Raw genomic sequence first — 20,762 nt, 5'->3', positions numbered from 1 at the left:
CAGAACATTATGCTGCCATAGCCTACGCCTCATGAGCTTATTGTTTACTGCCACTGTAGCAGAAAGAGAAAAATGTCCATGGGACCAAGCACGTTACCAGAAAGCAGAGGGTGCACGTGGAGCTGATGCGTTCAAAGGGGGCATTTCATCCCCTAAATTAGGATTAATTGATTGAGTCGAGAAGGTAAGTTTTATCTGAACTTCAAGTTTAAACTGGCTGTGAAATAGGCCCTATACATTTGATTAGAACTTTGTTATATGCATAAAGTTATGAGCTTTTAATTGCATTTGGAGTTTTTGTTCGCGTCCGACAAAACTTGGTAGATTAGAAACAAAGACCAAAGTTGGTCAAACTCTTGCCTGATCTGCATGGATAGGAACGGTTATTAGGCCTGTTCCTGCCACTCAAACAGCAGGCATGTAGTGTGCAGATATATGTTTAGATAGGTCATCTGCTATTTTCAATTTAAGATGCAGTGTCCAATGATAATATAGCCTAATTACCCCCACACACACACAGCGAACACACTGCTCGTCTATTTTCCTCTCTCTCCCCCCCCTGTGTGAAATGTTTTAATAAGCCCTACACGCTCTGTGTGCAGAGTTTGATTTGTTTTCTCTCCATGCTCCCCGGCCCTGGATCGAGACATTAGCCGAATTCCCCCAGGGTGATTGGATGCAATTTGTCCGGAGTAGACAGGCACGTCCTGGATGTTAGGAATTCACTTTGGCTCAACGTGACAAGTCTGACTTCGATCTACAATTGCATCTGAGAGTGCAGCGAGCGGAAATATCCCATGCCATTAAGTGTCCCCCCCCCCTCCTTTTTGTGTGCAAAAATAACAAGATCCTCCATTTGCTCACAAATATTCATAACAATTCCAGTTGCGACACCTCTAATCTGGTAGTGGAGCCTGCGTGCAGCGCGAAGTGCGGACTGTGTCGGCAGTGGTCAGTCCTCCGAGTCAGGCTTGAGAGGGAAAGTCCAAACGAGGGGACATAATGCCCCAAATCCATGACCCTTTAAATTAGATTAAAGATTGACAGTGGACTAGATAACAAAAAAGACTGACACCTGCCATGCAGACTTGCCTGTGATTGATTCTGATGCTTGGTGTTGGCAACAATAGTGCTGCGGTTTTGCGCAGGGCTGAGTAGGCGCATTTATCACTCGCTTGCCAGGAGTGGCTGAAGTCAGTGTCCGTGTCGCGCTGTGAGCTGACAGGGGAAAATGGGAGCTAACGAGGTTGTCAGATGTCCTGACAAGACAAATGAGAGCTCGTCACTCCCTGCACTTTAATAACGTTTAATGGAAACGTATTGCACCGTTCAAAATAAAGTGTTACACATACCGGGTTCTGGCTGAGACGCAGTTAATTACGCACGATGAGGTAAATTACGCATCAGCTAAAGGGTGTTGGCCTGGATTCAGCACCACCAAAGAGGTTTGTATCTATACAACACCTATGATTTGTTGTTATCAGACCATTTCGACCTTGGACTTTATGTTGTTATACTTTCAACGGAGCAATAGACTGAAGTTGACTAACAGAAGCAACATTGACTTCCAACATAGTCACATTTGATGAAAAAGTCTTTCTCAGATTACATCTTTGCAGCATCTGGACATGTTTTTACATGTCAAATCAACTCACCTGTTAATTTAAAAAAAAATCAAAGATCTGAATGAATTGCTTGATTCTGCTCAACAAGTGTACAGGATATTTGTCTCTTTAGCTGGTTTTATATTCACTCACAAAAGTGTCACTCAAATCCATCTCAGACTGGAACAAACGAGCCTTTGCGACTTTATTTTCCAGGTGTAAATATTAAGATGCAGTGTAACTGTTGCCACCTGTCCCCACCTCTACAGTCTGCTCCGAAACGCTTTCCCCATCACATGTCGAAGGGCTGTGATCTGACGGATGTTTGTGCAAAGCGCTGAGGTTGTGCATTCTCCTGTGTAATTCATGTTGTGCGATATAGCCAATGGTAGTTATGGTCATGACACATGATCCCCAGGGCTGGGCTGATGCTGGACTAACTAAACCAGGCTACTTTAAATATCGGTTGTATTATACTTCCTATACCAGTTTGTATTTATTGGGTCATATCTATTTGATCCTCTTCTATTGTCTTCCATTTTATGAAGACTACGTTGACTCTCTGATCTACTTTTATTTATGCTTTCTGTATCAGCTGACTATAAATGGAATCGGAATTTGCACAACGCTTGATCTGAACATCATACTGACATCCAATGCAGTAACATATTGTTTCCCCACAACCTCGTCTACACTAAAATATTTTACTCACTATCAAAAGTGTAATTATAGCCTATACTGTAGGCCTTTAAATTTGGAGTGTTCCGGATCTCTCCTCCACTGTTGGTGACAACTCATTACTTTCCATAGAGGCTCACCTCCCCACGATTCAACGAACATGATGAGTGACAGGTGACGGGGAGGCATGTGTAAAGATCGTATTCGCTCCTTTATCCCCTGATAGAGGGGGCGGAATGTGCGCGTAAAAATAGACATAATTTTACTAATGCCATCACCTGGCCTCTGGCACTTTTCTGTGCAGGGTCAGAGCGGCCGGAGCACCTGCTGCAGGAGGAGCAGCGAGAGAGGATCCAAGAGGAGGTAATTATACTGTACCGCTGCACACGTGGTCACATACTGAAGGGCCCAGCTACACAATTTATATAGACAGAAGCATATATAGAGGCTATTTATGTGCGTAAAACTGCAACAAATGTTAAAATGACCGAATAAATGCGCATGTGATGCCTGGATTGCGCACAGGCCAGTGGGACCTTCTACAAACAAGCCTATAGCTCCAAGCGAGAGAGGACCCAGAACATAAAACACCAAATGTGACAAACTCAACGCATATCTGTGTGATATGTACAAATGGATGCAGCGGCACAACGCTGTACGTGAACTCACACAGATGACTGGGCTATGTAAAACAACACACACTAAATCAGGCAATAACGACGACAAACCGTCTGGAAAATGGAAGCACACAGTGCAGCAAGAAATCACTTCTTGTCTCCTCCCTCATTCTCTGTGTCTGGATGACAAATCCTATCCTGGAGTAAATATTCTGAGAATAATTGAACTGATTGTTATTTGCAAGTTTCTCTGTCTTGAATATAAAAGCGGCATCGTGCCTGTGCGCATGCACTCATAATGACTTTCAGACCATTGGCAACATATATTCATAATGTGGCGAATCTTAAATGGCTAATATGCAATTCGGCGGAATATGTCAGCATGCATTATTTATCTCCCCCCCCCCTCCCCCAGACACACACACGGAAATATTCTTTTAACACTGAAAAATATGAGATTGATGGGGATCCAGAGACTCTCAAAGGTTCTGAAAAAGCTCGTCGTTAAATTGTGTAATAAGCTGACCTCTACTATTTTTAAGAAAGGCTGCCAAACTCTAAATGCGCACACTATAATGCATGCAAAAGGGCGAGGAGGGATAGCAAATTATGTTTGTGACACTTTGTTGTAACCTGAACATATAGATTATTGAGGACTTCTGTGAGAAAAATAATGATAAATTTCGGGTCAGTGCTTCACTATTGATCTTACTCACTCCATCTCTTATAGCCGGTTATTCAGCAGCACCCCGCTGTGGATACACACTACATTTCAGCCTATACAGTGTTAAGTCTGCGTATTGGCAACAGAAAGCCTCTGTATAGACCACGAAACGTTTCTAAATCTAATCACAAACGAACCGTAATTAGACAAGTAATTACCGGCGTAATTAACAGCCTCTTTCTGCTCGCTGTGCTTTGATATGGATGGCCAGTGAGCTCTGCGCTTTATGGCACACAGGCAGCAGCAGCGGCAGCGGATAAAGTCTTTATTATTATTGCTGGAAACCCATCTGGTAATAGTCTTGCTCGAGACCTCCTCCCCCCTAATCAAGGTTTTAATTAAAGACGGTTGAGGGCCATGGAGAACATGAAGGCCAGTAATTAAGACTAACATTGGACCCTAACAGATGCAACCCTCCTTCTGCGTTTGTGCAGAAAGGGAAGCTCACAAACCAAGAAGCGCGTAGTCGTCTATGCATATATGTTCAATCAATAATGATGGTTAAATTATGATTGGCGGTCGCTGATCATTATAATGCATCGTAACACGAAATATAAACAGGAAAACATTTTTTTTGTCCGGGTGTTTGTTTTCATATTTTTTTGACATATATGGATTTGTGGACATCTCTGGGGTTTTGTCGCGAGAGAGAGCCCCCCGGTCACACTGTATTAGTCTGATGCCTGCGCACTATAGGGCGTCATTTGAGGGTCCAAACAGGACGAAGGCTGGACATGATCATCATTCTCTCTCTCTCTCTCTCTCTCTCTCTCTCTCTCACAAACACACACACACGCGCGCGCGCATGCATCTTAAATTATTTGCACAAACATATTCTCAACTTAAAAAAATATGTCTCAACCCCAACGATCAGGACACATTAAATTAGATTCAAATGAGAGAAATGCAAAAGTTATGCATATACAATAAATTGATCGCACATGATCCAAGGTAGAGCCAGGTCTCAGGTACCACCAAAATAATTAAGCAGCACATTGCCTTATTTGCTAATACAAATCTGCAAACATTGTGATTTATGATTAATTTGCATACGTTATGTGTAAACGTGTAACTGCAATTAATCACGCAGAAAATACAATACAACTGTTTCATGTGATTATATATATTCATCAGATTTGCTTCCATTTGTGCCCACTCATCCACTGCGTCTATACGCACGCACGCGGTCAACACACCAAGAGACTTCCTCCATAAGTTGCATTGTGGAAGTTAAACATTTGCACCTCTTCAGATGGGCCAGCAGATGGGCGGTTGTTTAGCCAAAACTCCCACGCGAAGTCCCCCCTGCCTGCTCAGCCACTACTGGAGAAGGCCGACAAGAAGGTTGAACTTTGGCTTCTCGACCTCGTCACATGTCCCTTAACAAATGGCAGACTTGAAAACGAGTCAAGATTGAATCCTGTGAGAAACGACAGAGGGAGAGAGAATGTTGCCAGGTTGAACCAAAGTAAAAACACTCCAAAGGAAAGACTCCATCAACCTTTCTCCTTCAAGCAACGCACGCAAGAACATCAGCAACTCACGAGTCCTATTACACAACATCACAATAACAACTTTGACATAAATAACCGAATGTATGCTAATAATATGATATGTTGAGATAGTTTATCGCTGTGTTATATATGACTCTATATGTTTATAATTGAACGCGCACATTATGCAATCTTTACTAAATGGGCGGGGCAAGTTTCCAATCGGCAGTTATATGAACAATAAAAACATAAAAAACGGTTAAAATCAATTATATCTCAAGCTCTAAATACAAACCAACCCAGAAATCTCACAAAACCATCTTCAGGTGATAACGGAGGAGAACACTTGGCCAGTGCTGCAGTGTGCTCTCCACCGTCGCCACTTGTGGAGCTTTTCTGCCCCCTAGTGTCCAACTGGGGACCCACAGGCACTCAGAGTGATGACGCTGGAGTTCAATATCGAAACATGCTGCAGGTTTCATTTGCGCTCTGCTGAACAAAGGTAACCTGGCACTGTTTGTATTCACGTGCACTTATTTTCTGCATGATTACTGTCACTGGTTGAGTGGGGTGTGAGTATATACTTTGGGATATGTCAATAATTATATTATACAATTAAATAAATAATGTTTTTTTTAAAATTTCTATGTTGATATTTGTTTGGCCTCACATGAATGAGGATCAAGTGGGGACACAACATATGAGGATGTCATTTTATTGCTAATTGTAATCTAAATTTATGCTCTAAACTGCTGTAAGAGTGAATTGTCCCCTCACTATTAATAAAGTACTCTGTCTATTTATTCTAAATTTCTAGAGTCATTCACTTAATTCTTCTTGATTTATGAAAATAAAATATCATTAACAAATATGTAGTTCTTAGGTCATAAATCACAATGAACAAGGAAAAAATGTAAAAATGTAACTTTGCAAGTACTATTGCAGCTGATGTGATTACATTATATATTAAAGTATAAATCTGAGTTTCTATGTGTTGCACATTGGAGCCGTTGAATACAAATATTATCATTAGTTTATGCAAACATTAACATCTTAATGGCTGCTGACACATATTGATGCTTTTACAGTCATTGTCACACATTGTTCATTGATGCAGTAGCTCCCTGTGTGTCAATAGAGATGACCTCTCATATCACAGTTTATGTTGGCAGAATACGTCCATCCATCTAATTATCAAGCTTCTAATCTGCGAAGAAATACCACAGTATGTGGCCTTAAATATGTTATAACATCTGAGACATTATCAAAGTACCTCAAAATAAGATGTTTGAGAATAAAAACTATCTATATCAGTATTTATGGATCATCATTATTTTCAGCAAAATAGAACAAAGACAGAACTGTGTGCGTCAACTAGTGTAAGTAATTAATAATAGTCTTTTATTGTCTTCATTTGAATACACGAAGGTTGACATTTCAAGTTTTGAACCAAATCCAGAGCCAAAGGAAAACCTATTTTAACATTTCAGAGCATTAAGCAAGATATTAAACAAAGTATCATTTCAAGAGACAGACTTTTAGTCTGTGATGTAGTGGAGAGTATAACAACGTTTTTAAACTGGAACGCATTTTCAAAATGTAAGTTTCTGTGTGATATATACAAATTCATGTTTCTGTGAAATGTATTTCCCCTTGTATTTGTAATAGTTTTCTTTATGACAAATTCTGACCAGAGGCTTTAACTATAAACCACCCTTTTCTTTACCTCTGGTACCAGGAGAGCAGCTCTCGAATGCGTTCGGCTTCAGGTACACAATTAGGATGCAGGCAATTATCCTAATATCACAGTAATGTTTAAAGAATGAGGCTTCATTTTCCATCTGGTTGCATGGAGAGAAATGTCAAACGTATTGGATTGAGACCGTTGTTTTAATCATTAAGGGATCACAGTGAAGTTTGTACTCATGCATAATTTAGCCTATTGATCAGGTGAGTCTAGAGCTCATATAAACTGTATATTGGCGTTTTGGATACATTTGTGAATCTTACAAAGTGAAAAAAAAGTGTTTTAGACTTTGAAATATATACTATAATGTTCTGACGGTAATACTATCTCAGTATAAACTTCATAACTTGATGAAAATATGAATAAGCCAACAGTTGTGGCATCTCCAAGAGACACACTATCCTGTGTCTATCCTGCAGTATTTTGTCATGTAATGGAAATGTGTTTCCCTTAGAGCATCTCTGTCTCTCCTTCTCTCACTCTTTCCCTCTCTTTCTCCCTCTATGCATGGAGGGAGGTTGGCATTTACTTGACAATTTCTGCCTTTAAGTGCAGGCTTTAAGTGCAGTGTTTTTATCTACACCTAAGATAGACCAGGACAATTTAACAGGCAATTTAACTGACCGTGTGTTAGTGAAGCTGTCTGAGTTCCACTCTCTGCCAGAGCGCCATGGCATGATGGATGTAGGCAGTCTGGGCCACACACACACACATGCACGCACACACACACACACACACACACACACACACACACACACACACACACACACACACACACACACACACACACACACACACACACACACACACACACACACACACACACACACACACACACACACACACACACACACACACACACACACACACACACACACCACTATTGAATACACAAATACACAGACACACCGCCGCCCTGCCATATTTTCCCAATACAAACGCATATGGGCCAATCCACAGCCAACCCCCTTCCATTAAGTCAACATCTTGTGCTGGCGGTTGGAACAGTGCAGGGCTGGAGTCAGGTCGTCCAAATCCGTCAGTAAGAGGAGGCAGAGGCGTTTGTCATCCTCCTCTCTGGGCACCATCCTCCTGGAAGAGAGAAATGGGGGACAGAGGGTGGTGAAGCTACGTAGCATCTGGCTCTGGTAGCTCCAGCTGCAGGGAGAGAAGGGGACAGGAGCTCTGCTGCAGCCCAGGGGAGACACTCTTTCTGCAGCCAAAACCATCCTATCTGCTTGATGGAGGAGTCAAGTCAGACGATACAGAGAAGGAGCTTGCAGGTGTTGTCGATAACCTAAAGTGGGGAAGAAGATGTATTTTATAGAAAGTAAAGTACTGATATTTAGTTTCTTGATTACTGGTCCAGTGTTTTAATCATCATGGCAATTTAGCATTGATCTGACTTTGATCTCTTGATGTAATATACTCTGAGAAGAATTCGGGTTATTAGACTATAGAGACAAACCTCTTTAAATCACATAGGATTAAGGATTAGGATTCACTTAGTGAGTGTCCTCTGTCACAGAACAACCCCGCAGCGACAGCAAAAAAGGCTGGATACAGCATCTGTGGTTCGTGCGCACGGGTCATACAGTTTCACTCAAACATGCCACAGTCCAGAGAAGGTGTAAATAAAGTAATGTGACGTCAACTGACTAGAATGTTGGACCAGAGGAAAATGTCACCCAAATGATGACCCATAAATTGCAGGGCACAGACACACAGCCAAGGCCTCGAGTCTTTATCATCCAACGTCAGCACACAAATGATGTTTAGCCAGTGGCGGACATTTAGCACCAGACTCCATTGCCTCTGAGGCCACTTTGTCACAGATCTATGGATGATTCAAAGCCTGGGGACGGCATTTAGTATTAGCACTTAATGTCCCAGTGTGTTTCAGGGTTAGTTCTCAGGCAATATAGTTATGCAGATTGAAGGAAGGCGATCAAATTAGATGTTTTGAAGGAGAGGACGAGAAGTACTCAGAGGGGGAGTGGGGGGGTGGAGACACATTCATAGTCTTATTGTGAAGCGTGACCTTTATCGGGGAAAGATTGAGGGGGCTGAGGAGCCCCTCTCCTCAATCTGAGGTGTCCTCTGGGATTAATTAACCCCATTCTCCCATTAGGCCCTCGGGATTTGCATTGCTTAGATTGGGAAAAGTCGACACGAGGAGCCTACATGGATCGCTCTTCTGATCTCTACCAGGTGTGTGCATTTCCTGTCCAATTTTAAATACCCTTATCCTCCCCCTCCCCCCATAATGTGTCACAGTATAGTCAAAAAAATCGTTGACATTTTGGCAGGATTTTGTATGCCCTACTCCCCATGAAGGAGATGGCTGCGTAGCTAATTCCAGATGCTGTGAACCCCAAAAATTAAATATATAGTAGAGTAGAAAGGCATACCCAGACCAAATATGTGCCCTTCTTGCTTGGATGCCACACAGACCTTTACCACACTGTAACACTGTTGTGGTTAGCCGGAGAAGCTAATGAAATTAGCGGCACAGATCACAAGCATCTGTTTGATGTCACTAATGATGTGTCAAGGGGGCTGCCATGTGCTATTGTTCTGATAGCCTATAGATGCATGTCTGTGTAATGTGATGAATGTCATATTCTCAAAAGAGAGAACACGAATTTACTATTCTTTCCGTAAACTGGACCATTAATGTCAATCATGTGCACGGCAACAGAAAGCCAGAGGGGTGCCAGCTCACACAACAAGCGCTGGTCCCTACAGTCTCATGATGACGGTCCCTAGACGGTCTGCTGTAACAGCTCCAGCTAATCTTCTTTTCATGGTCTTCATTACGACCTGTCAGGGCATAAATTGACAGTAAATTGCCATGTTTATTAACACAGCACTAAAACAGCATCCTTAACTGTTCTGCCCCCTCGTGCAAATGTTAACGTTTAACAGTGACCAATGGGATCAATTAAGATGCGGCATAAAATGATGCTGCGCCTAAACAAATTCCCTCTAACGCACACACACGTGCACACACAGACACCTCACATTCACAATCCCACCTTAATATGCCTCCTCAAACATGATGTCCTCTGTTGATGACCCCTTTTGAAGGCCTATTCAGACAGACACTTGCTCGCCACATATTTGCAGCTCGAGTAACGATAGGAAGGGCCATGCTTCACGGAGCACTGCATCACCAGAGTCTTGAGTCTGAGACTTGCTGTGGCCTTTGCCATATAACACAGTAATTACTAGATCAAATCTGTTCAAATTGAGGCAACGCTGTTCTGTGATCCCTCCTATACTAATCAGCACGCTGAGGTATGGCTGTGCAACTATAAATTGCTGACTTAATTAAAACCAGGACCTCTCTGTCATCTAATTACAGGGAGAAAAGGTTATTGCTTCAATGCAATTTTCCAAATATGATTCCTTCACAGTTATTAAAGGCTCAGGCGTCGTTTATTGTTTGAGATTTTTCAATATGGAAATGGCCCTGATGACAGACGTAATGACTCGGGGAAAACGCTTCATCTCGATAGTGGCCTGGCACGGTCATTTGTCTAAGATAAGTGGAGCGGACAGGAACTGGGAAATGTCATGGGAGGCATCCCATGATTGCCTCCATTTTACAGTTGTCATTAAACAGAGCAAAGGTTTCTTTTCTCCTATGTGGCAGCAATGAGAAGTTTATTAATCTATCCAGAATAGTATGGGCGGTGAATTATTATAAGTATGTGAATTCACAAGGGGGAGGGACATTGTGGAGAGTAATTGTGTGATGAGAGACTCTATATTACCTGTTATTGTTGAGTCAAATCAATATTCTACTTCAACTCCTCCACAAACCAACCTAAAACCAGACGGAAAAATTATTGTAGACACAAAACTCACATTCATTAAGAAACGCACTGGGAATTCCCAAGAACATAACGGAAACCAAAACAATAAAAAATAATATAGAAACATTGGTGAAATTACCGTACCTGAAGAAAATAAAGCAGAGGAGTAAATTGATAAATAATGACATTGTAGTTTCAAAGGTCATGTATTCAAATGTCTGGTTATATAAATGTTTTTTTCTTTCTAAACTCTGGTTTAAAGCTGCATTGAGGCAGCTTCAAGCAAAATAGGAAGAAACCTTTTCTTACCACGAGTTGCAGCTGACTGATAGCAGAGCAAAGCAATTAAATGTACCTTCATTGGTCAGATGCCTCAGTAACAAACTCAGCTTTGACTGCAAAAAGCTGAGGAATGGCCTCATCCATGTCATCCAAACCATTCTGGCTTAATCTGCACCCAAAACGGGGGTACATTTGTTAAAAACGAGAAGTTATGTATTGAATGAAACGTCACTGGAATATATACATTTACCCACAGATTAGATGCATTTTTAGGTAAATACTTTGTGTACCATCACCAATAAATAAAGTTTTTTAAAAAGCTTTTTGATAACAGCCATATTCACTTCAATAAATTAGTGTCAAATCACAGTTATTAATAAGCACTTCAGATTCAGTTCAGATGAATTTATGCATGAACAAACTAGAGCTTTTGTTGCAAAAAAAAAAGAAAGAAAAGTGAACGGGATAAATATACAGTGTGTCTGTGAGCGTGGGGCAGGAAAAGGCCACAACAGAACTGTATATCCCGGACACTAATGCTCTGTGTCTCCCACCATAGGGTTTTCTTAATTACATTAACCAAATGCCTTCTGCAGTGTGTGTAATCTCATGGTTAACTGAACACCCCTGTAGCTGCAACCCCCTCCCCTTTCTATTCCTCTGTGAAATATTCATGTTGAAAGCCACTCTTCCCAACTACTTTCTCTCTCCAACATGTTAATGTCTGCAGTTGTTCAGCCATGCTACTATTGTTTGAGATTATTCCTTACTTCACATAACCTTCAACACAAAAGCATCCACTATAATGTGGGATTAAATGGTATACATTCTAATTCAAGTGAGTTAAGCACCATGCAGAAGTTTATACATCTATAAAAATTGTTCACAGAAAATGATTTATTCTTGTTGATGAAGCTTGTGAGATGCATGTCTAATACCAATAAGAACATTATCTTAATATAGCCCAGACTTTACAAAGTTTATGTTTATTTATATCTTTTTAGTAGATTTCAGAGATGCCTCTTACTGGGAAAAACACATTTGTATTTCTTCATGTCTGCACAACACACTGATTCAAATTGACCAGGCAGGACTAATTTAAATACATTAACTATTCATTAATAGAATAAAGAGGCTAGTTAGCCCCAGGGCCCCTTTATAATCATAAACTGGGGTGTACTATTTATGCAAAACAGCAAAGTGCCATGTGCTGGCTTATTATGCTACTGATGAATGGCAAAGTACACATTTCTCCTGCCCACAAAGAAGGATTAGGCACGGCAGTGTCAGCAACTTGTTTCCAGGGTACAGAGTCTGCTAGTTAAGATGCATCTAAGTAATGTGAATCTTCTTGTCATCTTCATGTAGATATGATCGCACCCCCCTCCCCATGCAAATTCTTTCTATGTCTTTCTTAAAACATTATGTTGCAAGCATTAAGTTAACAAAACAGGGACACCTCCCCACCCTCACAGTAACACACATGTACTGGACTAGAGCTACATGTAGTGTCACTGGCTTGTGCTGCTCTACATTTAATAACAGGGTGCATCAATACAACTTTTTCTTTCCCAATTCCTCAACTCAGAGAACCTACCAATACAGAGTACGATCTAATGGTGCTTGTTCGGTTCAATGCAGGTCTCTGGCCTCTGAAAGCAGATAGCAGCAGGTAGATACATCCTTGTATGACATTTGCAAAGCTATGTTTTGCTGTTTTATTGTTGTTTGTTGACTATGTGATCAACGACCTGTCATGTGTTCTAGTGGCGGGATCGTTAAGGACAACTGGGAATACCTGTGCCCGCTCTTCCCAGTCTATAAAGCCCTGATTGCTAGTAGCAGTCTGGCCCTTCAAGGGACCTGAATGGGTTTGGGTATGTAACCACACACTGCTGGTTTCACTGACGTTCACACTATTCCTTTAAGTATGTCTTTAGTTTGGCTGAATTTGGGTTGTTTTGTTTCAATAAAAATATTGTTAAACTTCAACTTGGTGCATCTCGTTTCTTTGTTGCAGCCCATGAGCTGGTCCTAGACCACAGTGGAACTGAGTCTTGGACTTTGTTGACACTTAAAAGGAGGAAATATATGAGATTGGGGGCATTTCTGTTGCCTCTAAAAGGCTTTCAACATGGCTATGGCTCGTAGCTAACGTTGCTAGCAGCTCAAACTCGGGTCAACAGAGCTAATATTGTTTTACCTGAGTGGCAACCAGAGGGTAGGTGCTCCGCATCAATGCAGTCCTCAGGACCCCCATATGAGAGCAGTGAAGAGCCGCGGTCATGAGCTAGCCAGTAGGACACGCTAACATGCAATAAAGACACACCTATGCCAACAAGGCAAGTTGAAGCTCAGATGACACCACACAGAGAGCCATTTCATTCTCTGCTCAGGTAGACATTACTCCACTGTATATTTACATAAAAAATAGTTGTTTTGAATTCTGTGTAAAGGCTGTTTTTACAGCACCCATTCTGACATAGGGTAAACACAGGTGTAATTAATAGCAATAATTATAGTCCCACTTTATTTAGTGTCCCAGCCATTCCAGCGAACCAGCATGCACAATAGCAGGGCCCTGGCCCACCTTAATGGAACAGGGCTATACTTAATGTAAATAATTACACATTTATTTAACCTGCAATCACATCAACATGGCTACTGTGACAAGGACCTATACCACTGTTTAAGCACAAACTAGATGCATTAGCCTCCCTAATAATGTTCATGCAATCCCTAAATTAAAATACTACAGGTTAGGTACTTTTGTGGTAGCAGATTCAAAGACTCAACAGCTGTTATTCTATATCCAAATATCATACTCAGATGGTGTAGTGATGAAACAGCTTTTGTCCCAAACATTGTACTCAGTATTCACTTGTGTTAAAAGACAACTGTGCCTCAACACAAACACTGAGTGAACATATAGGACTTTCTTGGGGACAACTAACATATTTTCAAGGTTGGTTGTTCCATTTTCAATAACTTCAAGCTTTGTTTTATACATTACAAACTACAGCAAAGACAAGACTGCGGGGTTTTATGTGTAAGTGACTGTGCATAATTGAAGCAATGGGGGCTTGCAACGTTTATACGTGCACATACCTGTATGCTCGACACATTACACATAGCCACACCGTCCGGGTGCATGTTGGAGTGGGAACACGACCATGTTAAAGAAAGAAGCAGCTCTGCAACCAACAGAGCTGTAACCATGTTCATATGTTCCCTCCTTACTGGTTTCAAACTGACATACTGACTCCACAGAGAACGGAGTTAGCGCATCAGCGTGCAACGTGGCGCCTGAACCCCACTCGCGTTACGGCATCCCGTGGACCAATGGCAGGGCTCCTGACGGCGGCCAGGCTGGGTCTTACTTGAAACGGACACTGTGATTGGCTGTACGTAAGGCGGCAGGAAATCCCCGGTCTGTTTTCAGAAGAAAAAAAAAAGGGGCACAGGATTGCCTAAAAACGTTTGAGTGAGGTCGGTAAGTGTTCTCTGTGGACCCGCGTGCAGGCTCAGGTGCATTCTGCAGGTTTGGTTATTGCGCAGCTGCAACATTGTTGCACACCGCCGCTGAAGCGAGGAAGACAGGTTGGTTTAGATCGGCACGAGCGGTGGAAGTAGTTCCACAGCCTCTTGCTCATTGTGCGCTGTAGTGTCACAGGCCTGTTTAGTTCAAGTGGGAACCTCCAGCTTCATCCCTGACTGATGGACGTCTACAGCTTCATGTGTGCTGCGCTTCTGTGCACGGTTGTGGTGCACGGTAAGCCGACGTTAAGGAAAGACAGAGTTCTTCATGACCCCGAATTGGGCAGGCAAGCTCACGAAGACAATAAAAGCTTCCAATACGACCATGAGGCCTTTCTTGGCAAAGAGGAGGCCAGGACATTTGACCAGCTCACTCCCGAGGAGAGCAAGGACAGGCTTGGGTAAGGACATATCATTACTCTGACACGAGCTGATTTTGATATCAGTTATTGTCACGGGCTCCGTTTGAGTCGTTGTTTTTGTAAATCACGCACTTTCCCCCTGAAGGGGTCTCTTGCGTGTAACTGTTCAGGCTAAGGACATTAACATTTAACATGAACACAAGTGCCTGAGAAAGATGTGCATGCCAGCAAACCTACAAGGCGATATGAAACTGTGCATTATTGCGCCACCAGCACTAGTCGCACACTCTCCTATGGAGTTAATTGCTCAGCTGAAATCTTAATTATACATCGAAATTAAAGAACCATATGTAGGTGGTGAAGTTTGAGTACAGTTGTGTTGCAGTACGTAGAGCTGCTGTCACTTACCGCAGTGTATAGGCCTACACGTCATGTGCTACGTGGTTCTTCAAAGTGTTTCTTTCTTTTTTTTTTTGGCCACTGCTTGGTTGACAAGTTGGCACCATGTAACACACGTTGGCTAAATGGGCTTGCCCTCTAAAAAAAACTGTTTCCTGTTGTGTTGAGTGGGAGGACCCCTGTAACATCACAACGTGGCAAACTAGGTCTAAGAATACCCCGGCTACACTGCATTCTTCACTAAAAGGGCTTTGCCTGCTCCTCCCTTCGAGGGTAGTCTCATTGAAGCCACGTCCCTGATAGTAAAAGTGGTGCAACCAAATATATGTTTCCTGACTGATTGTAAGAATAATAGATCAAGGTTTTGAAGTGTGACAGAAAAAAAGTGTTTGTTAACTGTCTTTACCATCATGTTTGAGCATTGAAAGTATATGATAACTCTATAATTTCTATGATAACAAATGCTCCTTGTTTTTATTCTCTTGTCTTACAGTAAAATAGTGGACAGGATAGACGGTGACGCGGATGGCTACATCTCCACAGCCGAACTCAAGGCTTGGATAAAACGTGTACAGAAGCGTTACGTTTATGAGAATGTGGCTAAGGTGTGGACGGACTATGATCTGAACAAAGACAACAAGATTTCGTGGGATGAGTACAAGCAAGCCACATACGGATACTACCTTTGTACGTGTGTTTTGTTCACGCTATACGTCATTTAGTTTTTAACTTACAGTATTAAAGTAGCTATTTATATCTGTGACAGTAACCTGATTTTAATTCCCCATCTTTAGCCAACCCGGAGGAGTTTGAGGAAGCAACAGACCAGTTTAGCTTCAAGAAGATGCTCCCTCGTGATGAGAGGAGGTTTAAAAGAGCTGATCTGGATGGGGACCTGGCAGCAGATAGAGAAGAGTTCACATCCTTCCTCCATCCTGAGGAGTTCGAACACATGAGGGATACTGTGGTTCTGGTAAGCTATCTGTAACCACATGGTTATTATAAGTGTAATTAGAAAGTGGCATTAAGCACAGTGTTCGACATTCCGATTTACATGGATGAAAATATATAATTCTTTTAATTTTGAGTTATGTAATTTCATCCACTGAGATTGGAGTTTATAATCCATGTATTTCATCTAATGGGTCACTTGAATGGATGTGCTACATTTGGATAACACCTTAATGACATTTTAATGGGCCAGGAAATGATTGACTTTCTGTATGTTTTTGGAACAGGTCCAGTGGGATGGACCGACTCGATCTTTAAATATAAATTTGGCTTCATGGAACAGTTGCGTGGCAAATGTTAGCGGTGATGCACTACACTGCTCTGTTCGAGTTAATAATGAATCTCTCATTTTTGTGACATCATCGAATGTTACCAACTGTTCCGCCAGGATGTTCAGTGATTGCTGAAGCTCAGCCTGAATCTCACCATACTAATAGATTAAGCTCCTTTTTTTGTTTTCCTAACACAGATCTTTTACACAACCACACAAGAGCGAGTGATTGATGGTCTATGAGTCATACGAGGAAAGGACATGATTGTAGGATAGCAGGGCAGGTCACTAACGGAGCTCGTCATGCAGGTTACATTCAAACAGGTTCTGTTTCAATGCTTCATATCTTCCTGCTGCGATCTGCTTTGAGAGGCCCGAGAACTCCACTGCGTTGCACTGTAAACCGAACAAACCCTAAACTCTAATGAGTTAATAATCGATTAATCTGTCGATTATTTGTTCGATATTGATCGATGAATCGGATAAAAAAACAAAAAAGCATTCATTTCCAACCCTTTATTCAACAAAACTGTGCCAGAAAATGCACAGGTAACAGGTACCGTAAATTCAGGACTATCTATAGGCCGCACCTGCTAATTTTTAAAAGAAAAAAGAAATTGTACATAAATAAGACGCACTTGTCTATAAACCGCAGGAAAAGGGGGCGTGGCTTGTCTCGGTAAAAATAGTTATTTCCGCCGTTCACCACGGAATAAATAACCACTAGTTCTGCTTTATACTTGTTGTGGACATCCCATAAACGTCTGAACATCTAACGCCCTGGTGTCTGGGTTCATAACATGCAGGCGGACAGGAAGGGGCCTTGTCTCCGTAGAAACAGCCGTTCACCACGGGGGAAATAACCGTTAGTTCTCGCACAACGTTACAGGTCTCTCCGATGGTCTTTGCTCTACCGGCTTTTTTTTTTTTGCTCCTCTCCTCTCCGCTCCCAACTCAACTTGTTTTTATTTTTTATACTCAAACATCTCCGCGTCTTATTGGGTGGAGTAATAATCGCGCGACACAACAAATCGATAATGCAATTCGTTGCCAACTATTTTAATAATCGATTTTATCGATTCGTTGTTGCAGCCCTACCACAGAGCCTCCTCCATAGTTGTAGGTTGCTTACCAACCTGCTGCTTTTGATGCGGTGTGATGAAGAACCATAGATTCTTCCATCTAAAATGTATTAATACTCAGCACCATTTTAAATAAAACATTCTGGTATTTAACTCTTTTTCATGTACAGTGTTGCGCTTGTTTATTATTAGACCACAGAAGCTACATGACTATTAATCATTCAGTAGGTTTCAGCGAGGGCATCTCACCTGCAGATGCATACAGTGATTTTAATCTGTGTAGCTGCATGTGTGTGTTGCACCTATATGCATTGCAATTAGTGTATGTTTGTGTGTATGTGGTTGTGAACTAATGATCAGCTTACACGGCAATCCTTTAAGTAACTGTTCAGTCAAATTCCCCAGATGTGGGAAATCCATCTCCCAGGGCTTTAAAAGCCAGTGTTTTATCATCTTTTAATGTGGCTCTTATCAGCTGGAACCCTGTCCTTCATTCGTTGTCGTGTCAGTCGCCAGCCCGGCTGTGAGCTGATCCTCATACATCCCCTCTTTGTGCCTGGGGCGTCATGTTTTTCTTTTATTACTATATGTGATATTATATTTACCACTAATATTGACCCTTGTGTTTCCCTTTTATGGTATCATCACTTATTCTGAATGCAGGAAACCTTGGAGGACATTGACAAGAACGGAGACGGACACGTGGATGAAGATGAGTATATTGGTGAGTTTAAGCAATCTAATGCAATAAAATCACACAGTAAAAACCTTAAAAGGTCCACAACAGGCCAGTTGTCACAGACACAGGCCAATACAGGTCTATATCATCAGCATAGCTGTCATTAGCATTTATTGATGGCTAAATCCATGAGTTTCTTTTCATGTACACTCACGTTGAAGGTGTGTATATGTGCCTTAGAGTTTTGTTCATGACTAGTCTCTAGATGTTGTGAGTTGACCTGAGGAAGGAAACAAATGTAAAATATGTCTGACCGCTATTGTTGACCTTTAAGTAGGCATCCCAGAAGTATTGTAAATAGATTTTTTATATCTGCCAACATTAACCTGAAACAAAATGTTTCTCTTCCATTGTCCTTCTGCTGTTTCAGCCGACATGTTTGCCCATGAGGACGGGGGTCCGGAGCCGGACTGGATCAAGACCGAGAGGGAACAGTTTTCTGACTTCCGAGACCTGAACAAAGATGGTAAGATGGACCAGGACGAAATCCGCCACTGGATTATGCCACAAGACTACGACCATGCCCAAGCTGAAGCCAGACATCTGGTGTATGAGTCCGACCAGGACAAGGTGTGTAGTTTCATCTGATTTGTATTCCATCGTCATTGCTGTGGTCTTCGACTGAGATAAACAAAATGTACGTCTATTGTTATAAAATAGGGGTTACTTATCTTGCAATTCCTTTGTCCTCCCTCCCCAGGACCAGATGCTGACCAAAGAGGAGATCCTTGAAAACTGGAACATGTTTGTGGGAAGCCAGGCCACAAACTACGGAGAGGACCTCACCAAGAACCACGATGAGCTCTGAGCTCTCGGTGCAGTTTCTGACGTGTGTGGGAGGAGGGTTGATGAACATCTTTTGTCTTCAAAGTCCACTCAGACTCTTGCACCTCCTCTCCGCAACCACCACTCCATCCTTTCCTCGTAGTAGTAGGACAGATGTCAGAGTGTTGGATTGTAAGTCAACACTGTAGATGCTAAACAAGGCGAGGGATAAGGGTTGGTCGTACCACTAACACTAAAGTTCCGTCTCGGTTTGGTTTCTGACATTCAGGAGCAAAGCCAGACACGGTGGACTTACTCTTCATCTATGGTGCCTTCTAGCCGCATCGTCGGATTCATTGCCTCAGAGATCTGTGTAGATAGTCTTCAATAAAACCTGTGAAAGCTGAATGCCGAGCTTTAGGTGAATTGTAATATACAAGAACAGTTTTTGATAGCACTGTTAATGTGAAACTACAGCGCGGAACAATTTTTAATTTATTTATCAAATCTCTTCTCTACTTTAAGTTTGAGAGGAATAATGTGGTTGTCTTTATTCACAAATTATGTTTCTTTGTTTACAGTTTCCTGGCCACATGATTTTAAAGACGTGTTGTTTTTGTGCTTTAAGAAATGTTTATTAACTGACAATTAATGGCATGGTTTTTGCACACGTTTAGATTTAAGTGTAGCCTGTGAAATTCTTTTTTCTTTATACTTAGTTTGAAATGTATTTATTGGTATGCTTAGGCCAACATTATGCTCTATGTTAAATTGAATTGACCTTTTGTCACATTTGAGCTTCTTCCTTTTACAACTGTCTATTTTAATTAAGGACTTTGTTGATTTGAATACATAACTCCAAATGATCCCTTGTTTCCTGTTACATCACTCCAAGGTCATCTTTTTGTATTAAATGTACCACATGTATTTATAATGCATTTGGCATTGTGTTTACAGTATAAACCTGATCAGAAAGTCATCTTTAATTATTGTTTTCAAATTAAATGTTCTGTATTTCTTAATGGGTACATTGTATGTCATGAAAAGATCCAATTATGACTAACATTTGTAATTTTAGTCAAATTAATGTCACTTCCTTCTTTCTTTCTTTTTCTGTTGTGCTTTGTTGTCCCAAACCTCATTGCATTCATAGTTCACACATGGGCACAAACGCATCGATATGTCTCATTTTCCATACTGCACATGCTCATGAATTGTGTCAAGATAAATAAAACGTATAATATAATTTAACGCATCATTTTTATATTTGTAAGTATTTATCTTTACGCTATTGCCGTTCAAGGATAGAAATATACTCTCTGTGAATATGATAGATGGCAGCTTAAAAGTTAGTATTTTGTGAATAGCTCTTGCTTTGTATCGGAGTTAGAAAAGAAGATCAATACTGCCATAAGCTGGAATGACTGGTATTGATCTCCTCGCCTAACTGGGTAAGAAACCAAATAAGCTTATTTCCCAATGCGGAGTATTCCTTTCATCAATACAATTATGTATCATATTCAGGGTCGCGGGGACTGGAGGCAATCCCAGCTGACAATGGGGCGAAGGCAGGGTACTCCCTGTTTAGAGTCTCATGAGTTGCATGTGGAGAACATGTAGTAAACTCCAC

The 20,762-nt window shown here is 41.5% G+C and overlaps 1 protein-coding gene and 1 long non-coding RNA gene across 2 annotated transcripts; one reads left to right on the top strand and one right to left on the bottom strand.

The window, feature by feature from the left end:
- Positions 1-7,728: 7,728 nt before the first annotated feature.
- Positions 7,729-15,385, bottom strand: LOC117728651. The gene is made up of 4 exons (XR_004609239.1): positions 15,274-15,385; positions 14,075-14,398; positions 10,643-10,695; positions 7,729-8,160 (listed from the first exon to the last, which is right to left on the bottom strand). It is a non-coding gene; the product is annotated as an uncharacterized LOC117728651 (long non-coding RNA).
- Positions 14,395-20,376, top strand: rcn1 (reticulocalbin 1, EF-hand calcium binding domain). The gene is made up of 6 exons (XM_034529417.1): positions 14,395-14,904; positions 15,758-15,951; positions 16,059-16,237; positions 18,292-18,352; positions 18,738-18,937; positions 19,068-20,376. Exons 1-6 carry the CDS (start codon positions 14,684-14,686, stop codon positions 19,173-19,175), a joined length of 963 nt encoding a protein of 320 aa, XP_034385308.1. The 5' UTR covers positions 14,395-14,683; the 3' UTR covers positions 19,176-20,376.
- The last annotated feature ends 386 nt before the right edge of the window (positions 20,377-20,762 follow it).

This window comes from Cyclopterus lumpus, chromosome 3, assembly GCF_009769545.1.
Source record: "Cyclopterus lumpus isolate fCycLum1 chromosome 3, fCycLum1.pri, whole genome shotgun sequence".
In the NCBI taxonomy this organism is placed as follows: Eukaryota; Metazoa; Chordata; class Actinopteri; order Perciformes; family Cyclopteridae; genus Cyclopterus; species Cyclopterus lumpus.
Note: the sequence above shows the minus strand (reverse complement) of the source record. Positions and strands in the feature narration are given on the sequence as shown.